This window comes from Oryctolagus cuniculus, chromosome 7, assembly GCF_051225735.1.
Source record: "Oryctolagus cuniculus isolate XC-2025 breed Fujian yellow rabbit chromosome 7, ASM5122573v1, whole genome shotgun sequence".
NCBI lineage: Eukaryota > Metazoa > Chordata > Mammalia > Lagomorpha > Leporidae > Oryctolagus > Oryctolagus cuniculus.
Window position 1 is genome coordinate 148648679 of NC_142873.1, and position 17463 is coordinate 148666141.

At 42.2% G+C, this 17463-nt stretch overlaps 1 protein-coding gene across 2 annotated transcripts in view; it reads right to left on the reverse strand.

The window, feature by feature from the left end:
* The window catches only part of KDM1A (lysine demethylase 1A), a 65179-nt gene that overhangs the window by 31286 nt on the left and 16430 nt on the right, over window positions 1-17463 (reverse strand). Inside the window, exons 3-7 of one of the 2 annotated variants that reach the window (XM_051857965.3) lie at window positions 15209-15268; window positions 6550-6683; window positions 3812-3890; window positions 3106-3198; window positions 1059-1165 (exon numbers count right to left, since the gene is read on the reverse strand). In XM_051857965.3, coding sequence (XP_051713925.3) covers window positions 1059-1165; window positions 3106-3198; window positions 3812-3890; window positions 6550-6683; window positions 15209-15268 — 473 coding nt within the window. The remainder of the gene's footprint in view (window positions 1-1058; window positions 1166-3105; window positions 3199-3811; window positions 3891-6549; window positions 6684-15208; window positions 15269-17463) is intronic. The other variant, XM_051857966.3, reaches the window with a different exon arrangement.

The window sequence follows — 17463 nt, forward strand, 5'->3', positions numbered from 1 at the left end:
TTCCTCCTCCAATCCACTTCTCTAAAAACTAATGAGAAAACAAATATATTAGCTACATCAGGTCCTAAAAGATGGCTTCTGCCTCAGAAGCAACTACTTTTCTTTCACTATAAAACCGGACATACAGGGGCCAGCCACTGCCTGAAATGTCAGCATCCCATATGGGCACTAGTTAGTGCCCCAGTTACTCCACTTCCAATCCAGCTCCCTGCTAATGGCCTGGGAAAAGCAGCAAAGGATGGCCCAGGTGCTGGACTTGTGCCCTGCTACCCTGCTCCTGGTTTCAACCTGGCCCAGTCCTGGCCATCTGGGGATTAAACCAGCAGATGGAAGATCTCTCTCTGCACCTCTTTCAAACAAACAAATAATATTAACCACACACAGACACACACACAGCAAATACAACCTGGTCCCATCCCAGGAAATAACTGCCTCCTCTAAAGGATCTGACCATGACTGTCTCATATTTAACAGCTAACTACAAAAGAAAAAAAGTAAAAGATCTGAAAATCCATCAAACACATTGTGGCATGTGTTAAGCTGCTGCTTGCAATGCCTGAATCATTTTATCAGAGTACCAATTTCAATCTTAGCTTCCCCACTTCTGATTCAGATAGCTGCTAATGTACCTGAGAGGCAGGAGAAGACGGCTCAAGTACTTGGATTCCTAGTACCCAAACAGGAGGCCTGAATAAGAGATTCTGGTTCCTGGCTTTAAACTGACCCAGCCTTGGCACTTGTGGCTATCTGGGAAGTGAATCAGTGGATGACGATTGTGTGTGTGTGTGTGTGTGTGTGTGTGTCGCTCTCTCTTCATCTCCCTCTCCCTTTCTCCCTCCCTCCCCTTTCTGTCACTCTGCCTTTCAAATAAATGTCTTTTATGAATACTATATGGATCATTAACAAACTCTACTCATTAAGCACTTTTCAAAACTTTACTGTCAGAAGTGTTTTAGTATTATATGAATCAAGGTGTGCAGCACCTTCACTGGCACAGATAGTCTCCTTACCATATTTCTATTAAGTCAGGTTTCTTAAAGCCAAAATAAAATTCTTACCCTGGCTTCCAGAAGCGTAACATCCATTCCAAAACTTTGTAACTGTCGAGCTGCTGCCAAGCCTGAGACTCCAGAGCCTATAATAATTACCTTTCCTGTCTTTTTAGCTGCAAGCAAAAAGCAAAAAAATCAGAATATTTTCTTGTACTTAAGAGTTTATACTCATATGTTTTCATGTTTCTCCTTCATGAGAACCTCTAGGTTCTTAACAAATCATGATGCATTAAGAAGTAATTCAGAGTTATTTTCAAAATGCAGAAACTACTGGAAAACAAATAAACAAATTTATGAAACTTATACACTTTAATGCAATGTTGAATATTTACGATCAAATCCATTAAGATTTAGTTTCTCATTAATCCATTCATGTGTTTCAGGATCTGCGATCAATAATTAATTTCCTATGAAAGACTTGCTTCCTTTAACCTATGTTGAGTCATATGTTGAGTTCTGGATATAAACTATTTCCTTTAAATTCTACTTCTAGAGTCGAATTAAATAAGCATTCCTTTTTGAAGAATTATTAAAGCATTAAAAATAAATATATAATTACCAAAATATCCCTATCTCCTGGATCCCTGGCAGCCATTATCCCAGCACTATTAAAGGGGCAAATCAGCATTTCTTAAAATGCAACCATCAGCAGCATAAAGACTGCTCAATGAGAGAAAAATCTCAAATCTCTGGCTTATAACTGACTTCCCTTGTTTTTTACAAATTTATGTTTTAACTCTGCTTTCTTAAAAAATTGGAAATCTAGTATTTTTACCAAAAATGTATCAAATCAGAAATTAAGGGAAATGCATGTGTATGAAAAGGTTTTTTTAAAACTTTTATTTAATAAATATAAATTTCAAAAGTACAACTTTTGGATTATAGCAGTTTTTTCCCCCTATAACCACCCTCCTACCGACAAACCATCCCATCTCCTACTCCCTCTCCCATTCCATTCTTCATTAAGATTCATTTTTAATTATCTTTATATACAGAAGATCAACTTAGTATATACTAAGTAAAGATTTCAACAGTTTGCACCTGCACAGACACACAAAATATAAAGTACTGTTTGAAGACTAGTTTTACTGTTAATACGCATAGTACAACACATTAAGGACAGAGATCCTACATGGGGAGTAAGTGCACAGTGACTCCCGTTGTTGATTTAACAATTGACACTCTTATATATATGACATCAGTAATCACCCAAGGCTCTTGTCATGAGCTGCCAAGGCTATGGAAGCCTCTTGAATTCACAAACTCCGACCTTATTTAGACAAGGTCACAGTCAAAGTGGAAGCTCTCTTCTCCCTTCAGAGAAAGGTACCTCCTTCTTTGACGGCCCCTTCTTTCTGCTGGGATCTCACCCACAGAGATCTTTGATTTAGGTCATTTTTTTGCCACAGTGTCTTGGCTTTCCATGCCTGAGAAACTCTCATGGGCTTTTTAGCCAGATCCGAACGCCCACATGGGAGACCTGAAAGAAGCTCCTGGCTTCTGACTTCAGCCTGGCCCAGCCCCAGCCATCTGAGGGGTGAACCAATGGATGAAGATCTCTGTCTCTCTGCCTCTCCCTATAACTCTTACAAATAAATAAAAAATCTTTAAAAGAAAATGGTGCTGGTAAAGCAGCTGCCTGTAGCGACAGCAACCCATATGGGTACCAGTTCGAGTCTCAGCTGCTCCATTTCCAATCAGCTTCCTGCTAATGTGCCTGGAAAGCAGTGGAACACAGCCCAAGTCCTCGGGCCCCTGCACCCACAGGGAAGACCAGATGAAGCTCCTGACTCCTGGCTTCAGCCTGGGCGGTCACGGCCATTTGGGGAGTGAACCCTAGATGGAAGTGTTCTTTCTCACTTGCTCACTCTCTCCAGCATCTCTGACTTTCAGACCAAATGATTTAGTGCTTGAACCAAACATTCTCCACCCAACTCAGAGGAAGACAAACATGAATATTTTGACTAAATATAGATTTACCAATCAAAACAAAATGAAATACAGTCCTAGAATCGTAACTTAAAACCATGAAATTCACTGACAAGGTGCTTACTTGGCAAGGGTTTTATTCTCTTATAGATGCCGAAGTTGATGAGGCCATGGCGTTCTAAGTAGCTGTGGACTCGGTGGACAAGCACAGTATCACCTACGGAATGAATGAAGGTGAAAATGTTTCTATTTCCAGCAGTTTAAACAGCATACTCTTAACTCTTGTATTTCTTCTTCATTCTACACGTGTCATTCTACACATGTTCCCCGACAAGTTTCAGGTTCTTTAACTCCTTTGGAAAAGTGATTCCCAGGACTGCCTGTGAGGGAGTCCAAAATGCACATACATCAGAGATAATTTAGAATTCTTAATAATAAAAATGATGAATGGAGGACAAAACCAAACCTTTGCGAAGTAGTTATAATGTACATTTACTCTGGCAAAAACTTTCCAATGCTTTTTAAGTGGTAAGTGGGAAATAAGCAAGTAGATAACCAGCCAAACAGGTGCCAACAAAGCATTCCACGGATCACAATTACACACTGGGTCCAGGAAAATTATTTAGCACTCTCAAACTCATTTGTCAACACAATTTAAAAGATCAGAAAAACACAGGTTTCCTCCAAGGCTCATTTTTATACAACAAAAATGAAATAAAATGGAAAAATGATGTTAAAAATGTAACTACCAGGGAACCATGAGGCTCCTGGAGGGACTATGAATCCTCAGAACCCAGAGCAGAACCACCCCAGCTGAGCACGCTACTTACTGTTATACGGCGCCTCTAGCTGCTGCAGAGTAGCCTCGAATGTCAGCTGAATCTTTGGATTATCCAACCACAACTGCAACTATATTTAAATGACATAAATTGCATTACATACAAACAGACATATGCCATTTATCTTTAAGATTATTATAACTTAAAGACTTTTAATACTGGCGTTCCTTTCAATGAAACAATGAGGACTATATTGCTTACAAAGAACCTGATGAATATTTAGAGTAAAATATGTATATAACTTTCCAAGGCAACACAGCTCCTAGGAAACGAGGGTTTAAAGCTGGATTACATGACTCCCAAGATACTGAAAAGGCGAAATCCACAAAATTCAACGATCAATTAGATAAGCAGAGGTGGATGTCAAAGATCTTAAGGATAACCTCGCAGTTTTTGGCTTGCACAACTAAATGAACTGGTATGCCATTCACTGAATGAAGAAATTAAATTAGGTTAGTTCCAAGACAACAAGAGGAGATATGAAACAGGCAGCTAGATATTCTGAGGCTCAGAGGAGCGGTCAGGTCTGAAGTCATCTGCTTACGGATGACCAATGTGTAGAAGGTCCGTGGGGGGGAATATGGGACAGAGCAGAGGTCCTTTAGGAGCTCCCAAGCAGTAGCTGATAAACCTACAGAGCAATTAGAAGATAACAAGCAGGGAAAAAACCAGAATACTATGCTACTAAAGCCAAGGGAGCAGTTTACTTAGGAAGAAAGAAGTGAGCAATTATTTCAAGTATTGCTAAAAAGCAGTAAGATAAGGAAAGAAAAACACTATAGTGCAATCAATGGGTCTAGCAGGAATTGTCTTCAAAGTGAATATGCAATTGCAAAAAGCAAGACAAACTAAATACCACCATATTTAAATCCTAGCCAAAAGCGAGTAAAGACTGCTTACTCCACAGAAAAATTTCAACCAAGAAAGCTAATGTGGTTATGTGTAAATCAATCAAATTACAAAACCAATATGATCAAATCCATATGGATTCTCCATGTTTCTCTGTGGCCACTGTCAGGGGAAAATATAATTCCTCACATACACACTGGCCAAAGCTCCTCAACCTTCAACACAAGTCTTCTTCCTCTTTCCATTGTATGAAATAAAGCTCAAGTCACAGATTCTAGTTCAATAAACCTCAAGCAGTACTTTGAAAATCTATAGGCAAAAGATGTAGTTTAGAATCAGAGAACTGGTACATTCCTGCAGAAGGAAATGATTTATATTTTTGGTTAATAGCTAGAGACTACAGCTTTAATCTAGACCAACCTTCCCCAAATATGGAGTTTTTAGTCATATGAATAAGAAAAAACAGAAATTACTATAAATTCATTACTAAACTTTCAGTAAAAAGTGAAAATGGGGCCAGCATGTGGCGTACCAGGTAAAGCCAGCGCTTGTGGCACTGGCATCCCATAAGGGCGCTGGTTCAGGGCCCAGCTACTCCACTTCCAGTCCAGCTCCCTACTAATGCACCTGGGAAAGCAGCAGAGGATAGCCCAAGTACTTGGGCCTCTGCATCCATGTAGAGTACCTGGAAGAAGCTCCTGGCTCTGGCCATTGCGACCGTCTGGGGAGAGAACAAGGGATGGAAGATCTCGATATCTCTCTCTCCCTCTCTCTCTTGCTCTAACTCTGCCTTTCAAATAAATAAGTAAATAAATCTTTTAAAAAATATTAATACCCATGTACAAGGTACATCTCCTTGATTATTTAAGAAAATAATCAATGGGGGGGGCAGTGCTGTGGCACAACAGGTTAAGCTGCCACTTGCTATGCTGGCATCCCATATGGGCGGCTGCTTGTGTCCTGGCTGCTCCACTTCTAATCCAGCTCTCTGCTATGGCCTGGGAAAGCAGTAGAAGATGGGCCAAGTCCTTGGGCCCCTGTACCTGAGTGGGAGACCCAGAGGAAGCACCTGGCTTTTGGCTTAGGAGCGGCCCAGCTGCAGCCATTGAGACCATTTGGGGAGTGAGCCAGCGGATTAAAAGACCTCTCATCGTTGTCTCTCCCTCTCTCTGTCAGTAACTCTGCCTCTCAAATAAATGAATAAATAAATCTTTTTTTTTTTTTTTGACAGGCAGAGTGGACAGTGAGAGAGAGAGACAGAGAGAGAAAGGTCTTCCTTTTGCCGTTGGTTCACCCTCCAATGGCCGCCGCGGCCGGCGCACTGCGGCCGGCGCACCGCGCTGATCCGATGGCAGGAGCCAGGAGCCAGGTGCTTTTCCTGGTCTCCCATGGGGTGCAGGGCCCAAGCACCTGGGCCATCCTCCACTGCACTCCCTGGCCACAGCAGAGGGCTGGCCTGGAAGAGGGGCAACCGGGACAGAATCCGGCGCCCCGACCGGGACTAGAACCTGGTGTGCCGGCGCCGCAAGGTGGAGGATTAGCCTAGTGAGCCGCGGCGCCGGCCCTGAATAAATAAATCTTTAAAAAAAAAAAAGTTTCTCTTACCCTGGGAAGGAAAGACAAAATGATAATATTAAGTAATTAATGTTTATATAAGACTCTTAAAGGGTACTTAAGTTTATGAAGTATGGAAAGGATCCAAAAGAATAAATGTAAGCTCTGAATTTTGTAAAAACAAAAAACCTGAAGGAAAAACTGACTTTTTAGCCACGGTTATCCTTGGTGGGTAATATAATATAGACACTCTAATTTTTTGCCTGTAGTCTCTACACAAGTTCTATGCACTTCTCCAGTGAGTAAAGGCTGACACGGAAACTTACTGTGCGGTTTCTAATGAACAGAAAGACCTTCTGGGTCTGCTGTGGTCCACTGATGACATCCGGGAAGCAGGCTGCTTCTTGAGAAGTCATGCGGTCATGAGGGAGTCTGCTCTGGAAAGCGGCACCCTCCACACCTAGCAAAGAAAACAAAGTACTTCTAGGAAAACTGCAAGTGAACCAAAAGCTAGGGATTGGTAATGATGTCTCAAATTCCATTTTTTATTGAAGAACTTAGTCTTATTCACAGACTGATCTCACCTCTTTAAAAAAAAAAAGAAATTTTAAATTTTTCTCAGAAGCTGAACATTCCTGGGGCCAGAGCGGTGGTACAGTGAGTTAAACCACTGCCTGCAGCAATGGTATCCCACATGGGCCCAGGTTTGAGTCCTGGCTGCTCTACTTTTTGATCTACCTCCCTGCTAATGCATCTGGGAAAGCAGCAGAAGATGGCCCAAATGCTTGGGCCCCAGCACCCATGTGGGAGACTCCCACCCACGTGGGAAGAAGCTCCTGGCTTCAGCCTAACCCAGCCCCAACTGATGTGGCCATTTGGGGAGTGAACCAGCAGATGGAAGATGGGTATGTGTCTTTCTCCCCCTCTCTGTAACTCTTTCAAATAAATACAATAAATTTTAATATATATATATACATATAAAGCTAAACATTTCAAAGAAATCATTCACTCTTTAGCTTAAAATTACAATGTTTACAGCATATTAATTAGTGAAACAATGTATCTTATAAGAGATGACAAGGCATTTAGAATATGTTCTTGACTTCTAAAATAACTTTATAATGTTGGCTAACATTCTGTTAAAAATAGCACCATTGGGGGCTGGCCTAAAGAAGTTAAGCTTCCACTTGTGAGGCCAGTATTCCATATCAGAGCTGCTCCACTTCCAATCCAGCTCCCTGCTAACACACCTGGGAAGGCAGGCGAAGATGGCCTAAGTACTTGGGCTCCTGCCACCCACTAGGGAGACCCAGCCCTAACTACTGTGGCCATTTGAGGAGTCAACCAGTAAACCAGGGATGGAAGATATCTCTCTCTCCCTCTTTTTCTCGCTGTCACTCTGCCTTTCAAATAAGTAAATCATTAAAAACAAAAACAAAAAACCTGCATCATTGACAGTATACAATAAAAATCAAATTGAAGAATCAGAATAAAGGAAAGAATACTAACAAAGAGCTAGAGAGTGAAACACTAAACAGCAAAAGGCACTTTTAGGACTTTCATGGAATAGAAAGATGGCTCTAAAATTAAACAACCAACAATGGAAAATACATAATCCCATCAACAGTATTATCCATTCATTCTCATTATTCAGTGCTGACAAACAGTGAGAGAAATTAGGCAGACTCTACAATGCTAAGACAGAGGGATGCAAGGAATTTATCTTTTCCAGCAGAAACAACAGAAATGCTTTATGGCTTTACAGAGTACAAGTAAAATGCTACAATATATACTGTATAATACATGTAGTATAGACCCAAGTAAATTATATTATTGTGAAATTCTTTGTGTAACTGGTAGTTTTATAAGCTGACAGCTAAGTACCGCTTTATAAGATGTTCTCAGAAATACACTTCAAAGGGCAGTGGTTAAGACATCACCTTGACACACCCACATCCCACAGTAGAGTGTCAGGGGCTGAGTTCCAGCTCCACTCTTGATTCCAGCTTCTAGCTAAATGCACATCTTGGGGCTGGCGCGGTGGCGCAGCGAGTAAAGTTGCTGCCTTCGATGACAGCATCCCATATGAGTGCTGATTTGAGCCTGGCTGTTCCATTTCCAATTCAGTTCTCTGCTATGGTCTGGGAAAACAGTGGAAGATGGCCCTTGGGCCCTGCACCAGCGTGGGAGACCCAGAAGAACCTCCTGGCTCCTGGCTTCAGATCGGTGCAGCTCTAGTCATTGTGGCCATCTGGGGGAGTGAACCAGCAGATGGAAGACCTCTACCTCTACCCCCCTTCTTTCTCTGTCTCTCTCTCCCCGCCCCCTGCTTCTCTATAACTCTGCCTGCCTTTCAAATAAACAAATATATCTTTTTTTTTTTTTTTAAATGCACATCTTGGGAGGTAGAAGGTGATGGCTCAAATGCTTGGGTCCCTGACACCCACTTGGGAGACCCAGACTGAGTTCTAAGCTCCCAGCTTGGGCTTGGCCCTGCCACAGCTGTTCCAGGTACCAGCAGGTGAAAGATCTCTTTCTCTGCCTTTCAAATAATATAAACAAATAAAAATTTGAAAAGGAAATATATTTGTCTATATTGCACTTGTATTTAGAAGATCATCTTATTTTTTTTTTAAGATTTATTTATTTATCTGAAAGTCAGAGTTTACACAGAGAGAGGAGACGCAGAGAGAGAGAGGGAGAGAGGTCTTCCATTCGATGGTTCACTCCTCAACTGGCCGCAACAGCCAGAGCTGTGTCATGTAAGATCTACCTTATAAACAGTTAAGTTTAACTACCAGTTTGTAAAAATACCAACACCCAATTTAAAGAGTTTCAAAATTTTAAGTATTTATATGTCAATAACAAGTACCAGATACCTATTTATTTTAAATCACTTTAAAGCACATAAAACAAGAATTAGAAGCCCTGGTGGTGAAAGTAAAAATTAATAAGAAGGCATTAGTAAAATTAGGAGAAAAAGAACAAAGTAAGTTAAGATGTAACTTAGCAAACTGTATCTAAGCCATAAAGGGGTCTGTTTTCACAAAGACATTCAAATGGCAAACACTACAGAGAAAAAATAATCATTAACATGAGATCAAGGGGCTGGCACTGTGGCATAGTGGGTAAGGCCACTGCCTGCAGCACTGGCATCCTATATGGGCGCTGGTTCATATCCCGGCTGCTCCACTTCTGATCCAGCTCTCTGCTGTAGCCTGGGAAAGCAGTAGAACATGGCCCAAGTCCTTGGGCCCCTGCACCCGCATAAGAGACCTGGAAGAAGCTCCTGGCTCCTGAACAGCGCAGCTCCAGCCACTACGGCCAAGTAGGGAGTGAACCAGTAGATGGAAGACCTGTCTCTCTCTCTGTGTCTCTCCTTTTCTCTCTGTGTAACTCTTTCAAACAAATAAATAAATAAATCCTTAAAAAAAAATCAAGATCAAGCAAAAAATCTAATGTGGCTCACACTTAAGAAACACTGCTCTCAAAGAAGAAAAGGATATCCCTTTACTGCACCATCATGAAGGCATAAAGGCATAAATACTGTGTTCCACATCACTAAACAATACCAACAACCTCTACATGAACTAATCCCAAACTAAGTGTAAGCACAACTAATTTTTATTCCTTAGATATAAGAAAATTATCAGTAAGAGCCATATTGTTGCAGGTGGAACATGCAATTAAAGGACAAAAAGAAATGCTATCAGGGTACAGTTACTACAGTAATGTGAAATTTTCTACAACTATACAGCTTTGATGTCTCCAGTTCTCTGCTCTCAAAGCAAAATTAAATAAACTATACCAGAAACAAAAATGAAAACCAAGAATACCTCACAAAATAAAGAGCATATCTACCCATTAATTTTGAGTAGCTGAAACAAATCTTTGAACAAGTTGTTTTTTAGTATATTTCATGAATGTATACATATATCATAAATCAATGATCTCTATTAAACTCTACTTCTTGCCAAAAATAGTTTTCTTCTTTAAGTTATCTTCTATACTTATTTTTAAGTAGTCATTAAACATCAATCTGACTGCAAAAAAATATTTTTTAATGACAGGCAGAAACACTATGTAGGAAAAAAATTTATATCACATTTGGCTCCTCATATCAAAAATCACTCCAGCTGGGGCTGGTGTTTGGCCTAACAGTTAAGGCACTCATGTCTCAAATCTGAGTGGTTGGGTTCAACGGCAGACTCTGGCTGATTTTAGCTTCCTGCCAATGGAGACGCTGGGAGGCAGCAGAGATAGGACTGGGTTCCCTACCACCCACTTGGGAAATCTAGACTGTTTCAGGCCCCTCAGCTGTTGGGGGCCTTTGAAACAGGGTGTGTGTGGGTGTGTGTGTGTTTCTGTGTGTCTCAAATAAGTTTTTTTTTTTTTCTTTTTTGACAGGCAGAGTTAGACAGTGAAAGAGAGACACACACAGAGAAAGGTCTTCCATCCGCTGGTTCACTCCCCAGATGGCCGCAATGGCCGGAGCTGCACTGATCCAGAGCCAGGAGCCAGGAGCCAGAAGCTTCTTCCAGGTCTCTCATGCTGGTGCAGGGGCCCAAGGACTTGGGCCATCCTCCACTGCTATCCCAGGCCATAGCAGAGAGCTGGATCGGAAGAGGAGCAGCCAGGACTAGAACCGGTGCCCATATGGGATTCTGGTGCTTCAGGCCAGGGCTTTAACTCCCTGCGCCACAGCACCGGCCCCCTCAAATTAGTAAGTTTTTAAAAAAAATCACTCAAATATAGATGGCTAACTTTGGAAAATTGTAAGACTGTAACAATTCAGAATATTCATGAAAGTTATATGGCAGTTTCATAGAATCTCTAGATCAAACATCTCAAGTTTAAACATGTATTTGGCCCAGCAGTTAGGATGCCAGTGGGGTGCTCACATCCGGCAGTGGAATGCCTAGATTCAAGTCCTGGCTCTGCTCCCAACTCCCAGTTTCTTATTCATGTGTACCCCGGAAGGCAGTAGGTGATGACTCAAATACTTGGGTCCCTGTCACCCACATGGGAGACAGGGATTGAGTTTCTGGCTGTGGGCTTTGGCCTGGCCCAACCACAGCTGTTGTAGGTGTTTGGAGAGTGAACTAGTAGATGGAAGCTGCCTTTCAAGTAATTAAATAAATGGTCTTAAAAAGTTTAAACAAATGCAGTTAAAGAAGCTAAAGATTGTGACTTTACTGTATGCTTGGAATAATAGTCTTCTCCATTTTTGTCTTCCACGCATTTTTTTAATGTTTTAGTTTTTTTCTTTTAATTTATTTATTTGAAAGAGAAAGCTCTTATCTGCTGATCCATTCCCCAAATGGCAGCAATGGCCTGGGCTGAGCAGAAGCCAGGAAGCAGGAACTCAATCCAAGTCCCACATGGGTGGCATGGACCCAATTACTTGAGCCATCATTGCTGCATCCCAGGAGCTCCAATCAGCATGAAGGAGTCAGAAGCCAGAGCTGGGAACTGAACCCAGGTACTCCAATGTGGAACACAGGCATCTTGTGTCTTAACTGCCAAGCTAAACATCCACGTCCACATGACATCTTAAAAACTAGTTACTCTGGGCTGGTGCCACAGCTCACTAGGCTAATCCTCCACCTGCGGCGCTGGCACACCAGGTTCTAGTCCCGGTCGGGGCGCCGGATTCTGTCCCGGTTGCTCCTCTTCCAGGCCAGCTCTCTGCTGTGGCCAGGGAGGGCAGTGGAGGACGGCCCAAGTGCTTGGGCCCTGCACCCCATGGGAGACCAGGAGGAAGCACCTGGCTCCTGGCTTTGGATCGATGCAGCACGCCGGCCATAGCGGCCATTTGGGGGGTGAACTAACAGAAGGAAGACCTTTCTCTCTGTCTCTCTCTCTGTCTAACTCTGCCTGTCCAAAAAAACAAACAAACAAAAAAACTAGTTACTCTGAACTCTGATACCAGTATTTAAGATGAAAGATAACATAACAACTAAAAACTCTCAGTGATCATTTATTTCCTTTTGGAGTTTATTTCAAAGAACCAAATCAGAGTGAAAAGCCTACAAGATAAAAAGGCTAACCTTTTTTTTCAAAGAAACAAAAAAGTATGGTAAGTTGGAAACTAATCTGTTCAGATAAATCAAAACATTCTTATGGGATAATTCCAAAATGGACTAATAGGCCACTATTAGTCTAGTTTGTAAGTATCTCCTTTAGAGGGAAAACCTTTTAGAATACATAGGCTTTAACAATATCCTTGTTTCGGGGCCGGCGCTGTGGCTCAGCGGGTTAATGCCCTGGCCTGAAGCGCCAACATCCCATATGGGTGCTGGTTTGAGACCCGGCTGCTCCACTTCTGATCCAGCTCTCTGCTATGGCCTGGGAAAGCAGAAGATGGCTCAAGTCCTTGGGCCCCTGCACCCACGTGGGAGACCCAAAAGAAGCTCCTGGCTCCTGGCTTCAGATCGGCACAGCTCTGGCCTTTGAGGCCAATTGGAGAGTGAACCAGTGGATGGAAGACCTCAATCTCTCTCTCTCTCTCTCTCTCTCTCTGCCTCTCCTCTCTGTTTGTAACTCTGCCTCGCAAATAAATACATAAATCTTTTTAAAAATCCCTTAAAAAAGTGTGCGTAGTACTTCTGATTCAGAAGCTCTGGAAGAGTTCTGAACTTGGCTGATTTTTGTATGCACTTAACAGAATGGTCCAAAGATTCTACCTAAAATTGTAAAAAGCTCCAAGGCTGCCTACAACCAATCTTGCCTTCTGTTCAATGCCTTCCTATTCACCACTTCACCAGCAAACTCCAGCACCACCTTCAGAATGCAGTCATGCTAAAGCAGAACTGTCCTTTCCTAATGCTCTCACTGGCTCACGCTTTCTTTCAAAACATAGTCAAAGCAGTTACAAGGGAATAATTCAGCCTTTCTGGAAAAGGTCAACTGGAGAGGAAGAAAAGGGGGCGGACAGGGAGGGGGGGCAGTGATATTGCAGCCCCTCTGTTCCATGCTATCACTTCTCTCTGATTCAGATAAGAAACGGGTAGCATCTACAATAAAGTAAGGTAACAGATATAAAAATCAGCAGAGAAGAAAAGAAGACCCCATGATCGTTACTTGCCTTTGACCTTTAAAAACAGGTAAATTATCTGTAACTAGATTTCTAGCTGAAGAGTAAAAACAAAAGCCTAATGGTATCTACATATAAAAGACTTAAAATCAGTGAAATAGAGACATACCATACAAAGTCCTACTAATAGTTTAAAAATAGAATTTAGGATAGCAAGGAGAAAAAATTTTTAAAAAGAGAATAAAAAATAAATAAAATTTAAAAAGAGAATCAAACTTCAGATTTCTTATGTTTAGGTTAAATGCCTATTTAAATATGATTCTAAGAATATAAGGAATAACCTACGGACTAAGCAGCAAGATCCCCGGGGCCTCACACCTCCACAGCTAGTGGTATACAGCTGGCTGATCTAATCCACAAACAGGGAAGATTCAATAACCGTGTGTTTGATGGCAGGAACCTAGACAAGAAAACCTCACGTTCCTTCCGGCTCTAAGATTCAGGATATACACATCATGAAAGGTAGATTTTAATAAGTAAAGATATGATCCTGGTCCCAAGATACTCATGAGGGTCATTTGGCTTCCTAAGAGAAGAATGTTGACGGCATTTGAGTACAGGTCTCTAAGTCTGATTGCTCATCTCACAGACACATGCCTCTGAGCATGACAAAGCCCTGAACAGAGATTCTAAAGGGTTTAGAACAGCCACCGCCATTCCTAGACAAAGCCCTGAACAGAGGTTCTAAAGGGTTTAGAACAGCCACTGCCATTCCTCGAAACACCTGCAACTCAGCACCATGGTTCTATGCGGAAGTCTACTCTTACTTTCAACAATACACCATATTGTTTACTTAAGCAAAGAGCAAGCATTTTCAAAAAAGACAAAACAAACAAAAAGCAATGAGAAAACCGAGTATCTTTCTTCAGGACTCAAGTTCCACAGGTCATCCCTAATGCTGCTTGTGCATAATTTAATGAAAAGCATTCTCCCATACAAACAGACTCGGAATGAATGTTCTTAAGTCTTCTAGGCACGTACTGATTATCAACCTCTGCTCCTTGGGACGGCATTTAAACAAGTCAACCACTATGATTATGGATCCCCTAACTATGAACTGCTGTATTCACACTGAACTTCTATCCAAAAGAGTAAAACACAAACAGTCCCTGGATCTTCTGTATGCAAACCCAATAGACAGCTAAAAATGACAGCCTCCAAAAGTGAAGTAGTATCTGTTCAGCTCCCAACAAGATGTATATGTAAACCAGCTTTGAGCACAAAAACATCCTTCAAGAGGCGAAAGATAAAATCCAGACTTATAACTTTGAATTCCTAGTACAATCTTCTAACTATTCCAGGAGGTGGTCCCTAAAAATCTTTTATTTTTTCCTAGAAGTAAAAATATATATTGTTTGGTCTAAAAAGAAAAAGCATTTCAAATAATCTTGAAGATAATTTTCACAAAAGAAACAAAACGCTTAAACTGCGAAATGATTAACTGGGTAACGTTAACTAAAAAACCTACCAAACACCACATCAACCATGTCTAAAAAGACGTCACTTGCCTGTGTAACTCCTCCGAACTACAATGCCTCTGCAGACATACTGCTCTAATTCTCTGTAAAGGTCCCATGATCCCTAAGGCTGTTTTCTATCAGGTTCACTGTTACCATAAAGGCTGCTACTCTGGACAACAGTACCCGCCACCTCCTCAAAAACAGGAAGAAGAGTGGAGGGCTGAGATCGGCCTGAGGACTTCAAAAGGTTTTGCTTGCCTTTGTTCTGGCTACTGCCTCTCCTATGATACCACTCCGTTCTGTGGCTTCAATTTCCCCTGTGCGTCTGCCTAAGAGGTGGATGCCACAGCCAAAAAACACTCGCAAGCATCAATCCCTGACTTGGCGGCTCTTGCTACTAAGTGGCAAGCATCTAAATGCCACCCTCACCTGATGCTTGGCCGTCTCCATACCCTCCAGAACTGTCGTCTTGAAGTCCTCCTGCTTGCCCTGTGGAAGGAAAGAGGAGAACTCAGGGACCTTACTCCATAAATTAAGGTAATATCTGGACAAAAAGGCCTAATAGCTGGCGACTCATGAATTCACCGCCAACTAGTAACCCACACTCAGAGTGCTCCTTCTTCTGGAATCAAGGCTCAAGAATTACATCATCATCTTCCAAACTCTGGTGAGGAGATTTCAACTTTACACACTGATTCTTATTGAAAGGCAGTGGAACAAAGTACACAGTATTTCTGATCACTGAATCCCTGATGGGAGTCTTACTTAAGTCTGGATGGGGGAAACTGGACTCAGCCTCCAGGGCCTCGACTTACAACAGTTCAGTGTCAACTCTACATCCTTTTACCTTTAACTTTCCATCTAAAAAGAATATATAAGGGTACTTCAAAAAGTTCAGGAAATAAAATTAAATTTATTCTGGTACAGGAAAATTTGAAAGTCCATGTGTAGTTTTTTCATAACATGTATTTTCCATGAACTTTTTGAAGTATCTCATTATATAAGACAATAAAAGACTGATAATTTTAATTGAAAAAAAAAAAAAAAACAACCCTCCCCTTTTCAAGACAGGGAGTATTACAAACTAAAAGATTCATCTCTAAAGGAAGCTTTAGTTACTATACAGATTGTGCCAGGGCTGAATACGTCAGCAGTAAACACACTGTAAGATCCTACAGTCAGTCCCAAGTACTGCAGATAGTCACGCACTTGTAAGGAAAGGTAGGGAGGCAGCCAAGACTATGGGGGAACATCTACCTCAGACTACACTTAGTCTTCCTGAGAAGTTTTTCTTGTTGATTAATATGTAGAAAAAACTTCAAGAGAAAACTTCAAACCTTACAAATTCAATCTGAAAAAGTCAGGATAGACATAGCCAAACTCTTCCAAACTCTATTATCAAGACAGACGCTATGGGCCGGCGGCGCGGCTCACTAGGCTAATCCTCCGCCTGTGGCACCGGCACACCGGGTTCTAGTCCCAGTCAGGGTGCCGGATTCTGTCCTGGTTGCCCCTCTTCCAGGCCAGCTCTCTGCTATGGCCCGGGAAAGCAGTGGAGGATGGCCCAACTCCTTGGGCCCTGCACCCGCATGGGAGACCAGAAGAAGCACCTGGCTCCTGGCTTTGGATCAGCACGGTGCGCTAGCCACAGCAGCCACTGGGGGGTGAACCTACGGCAAAGGAAGACCTTTCTCTCTGTCTCTCTCTCACTGTCCACTCTGCCTGTCCAAAAAAAAAAAAAAAAAAAAAAAAAAAAAACACCAGAGAGACACTATGATCCTAAGCTTCTTGCCACCTGGTACATATGAGGAAACTACAATGTGGTCTTTTGGATGCTATTACAACACTACCTTCTCAATGAACCAAACTCAGACAGGCTTCATTAAATATACATCCCAATTAGAAATCAGATTGCTCATTCCACCATATGAATGAGAAGGGAGCAATGAAGTCAACATAGCCTCCTTACTATGAGATGCTCCAGGGTAGGGGCTGCGCCTAGTGGTTAAGAAATAGCTCGAGATATCCGCATGCTCCATCAGTACGCCCTTCCACTTCCAACTAATACACACCCCAGCCGGCAGCCAGGAGATGGCTCCGGTGGTGGGGTCTCTGTCACCCGCGTGGGAGACACAGATTGTATTACTGGCCCTTGGCTCTGGCCTATACCAGCCTGAGCTATTGCAGTCATTTGGAAAGTGAACCGGAGAATGGGAGTTCCTTCTTTGAAAAAAAAAAAGAAAAGAAAAGGGGGGGGGGCTGGCGCTGTGGTGCAGTGGGAGAAGCCACCGCCTGCAGTGCCGGCATCCCATATGGGTGCCGGTTCGAGTCCCGGCTGCTCCACTTCTGATCCAGCTCTCTGCTGTGGCCTGGGAAAGCAGTAGAAGATGGCCCAAGTCCTTGGGCCCCTGCTCTGGTATGGGAGATCTGGAGGAAGCTCCTGGCTCCTGGCTTCGGATCAGCCAGCTCCAGCCGTTGAGGCCATCTGGGGAGTGAACCAGTGGATGAAAGACCTTTTTCTCTCTCTGCCTCTTCTCTCTGTTAACGTTGACTTTCAAGTAAATAAATAAATCTTTAAAAAAAAAAAAAAGGCGCCAATGTGTAAGGTCTGTGAGACTTAAAATGACATCTTCAAGTATATGAAAATATTTACATATAAATTATTTTGGACAATGATATTAGAA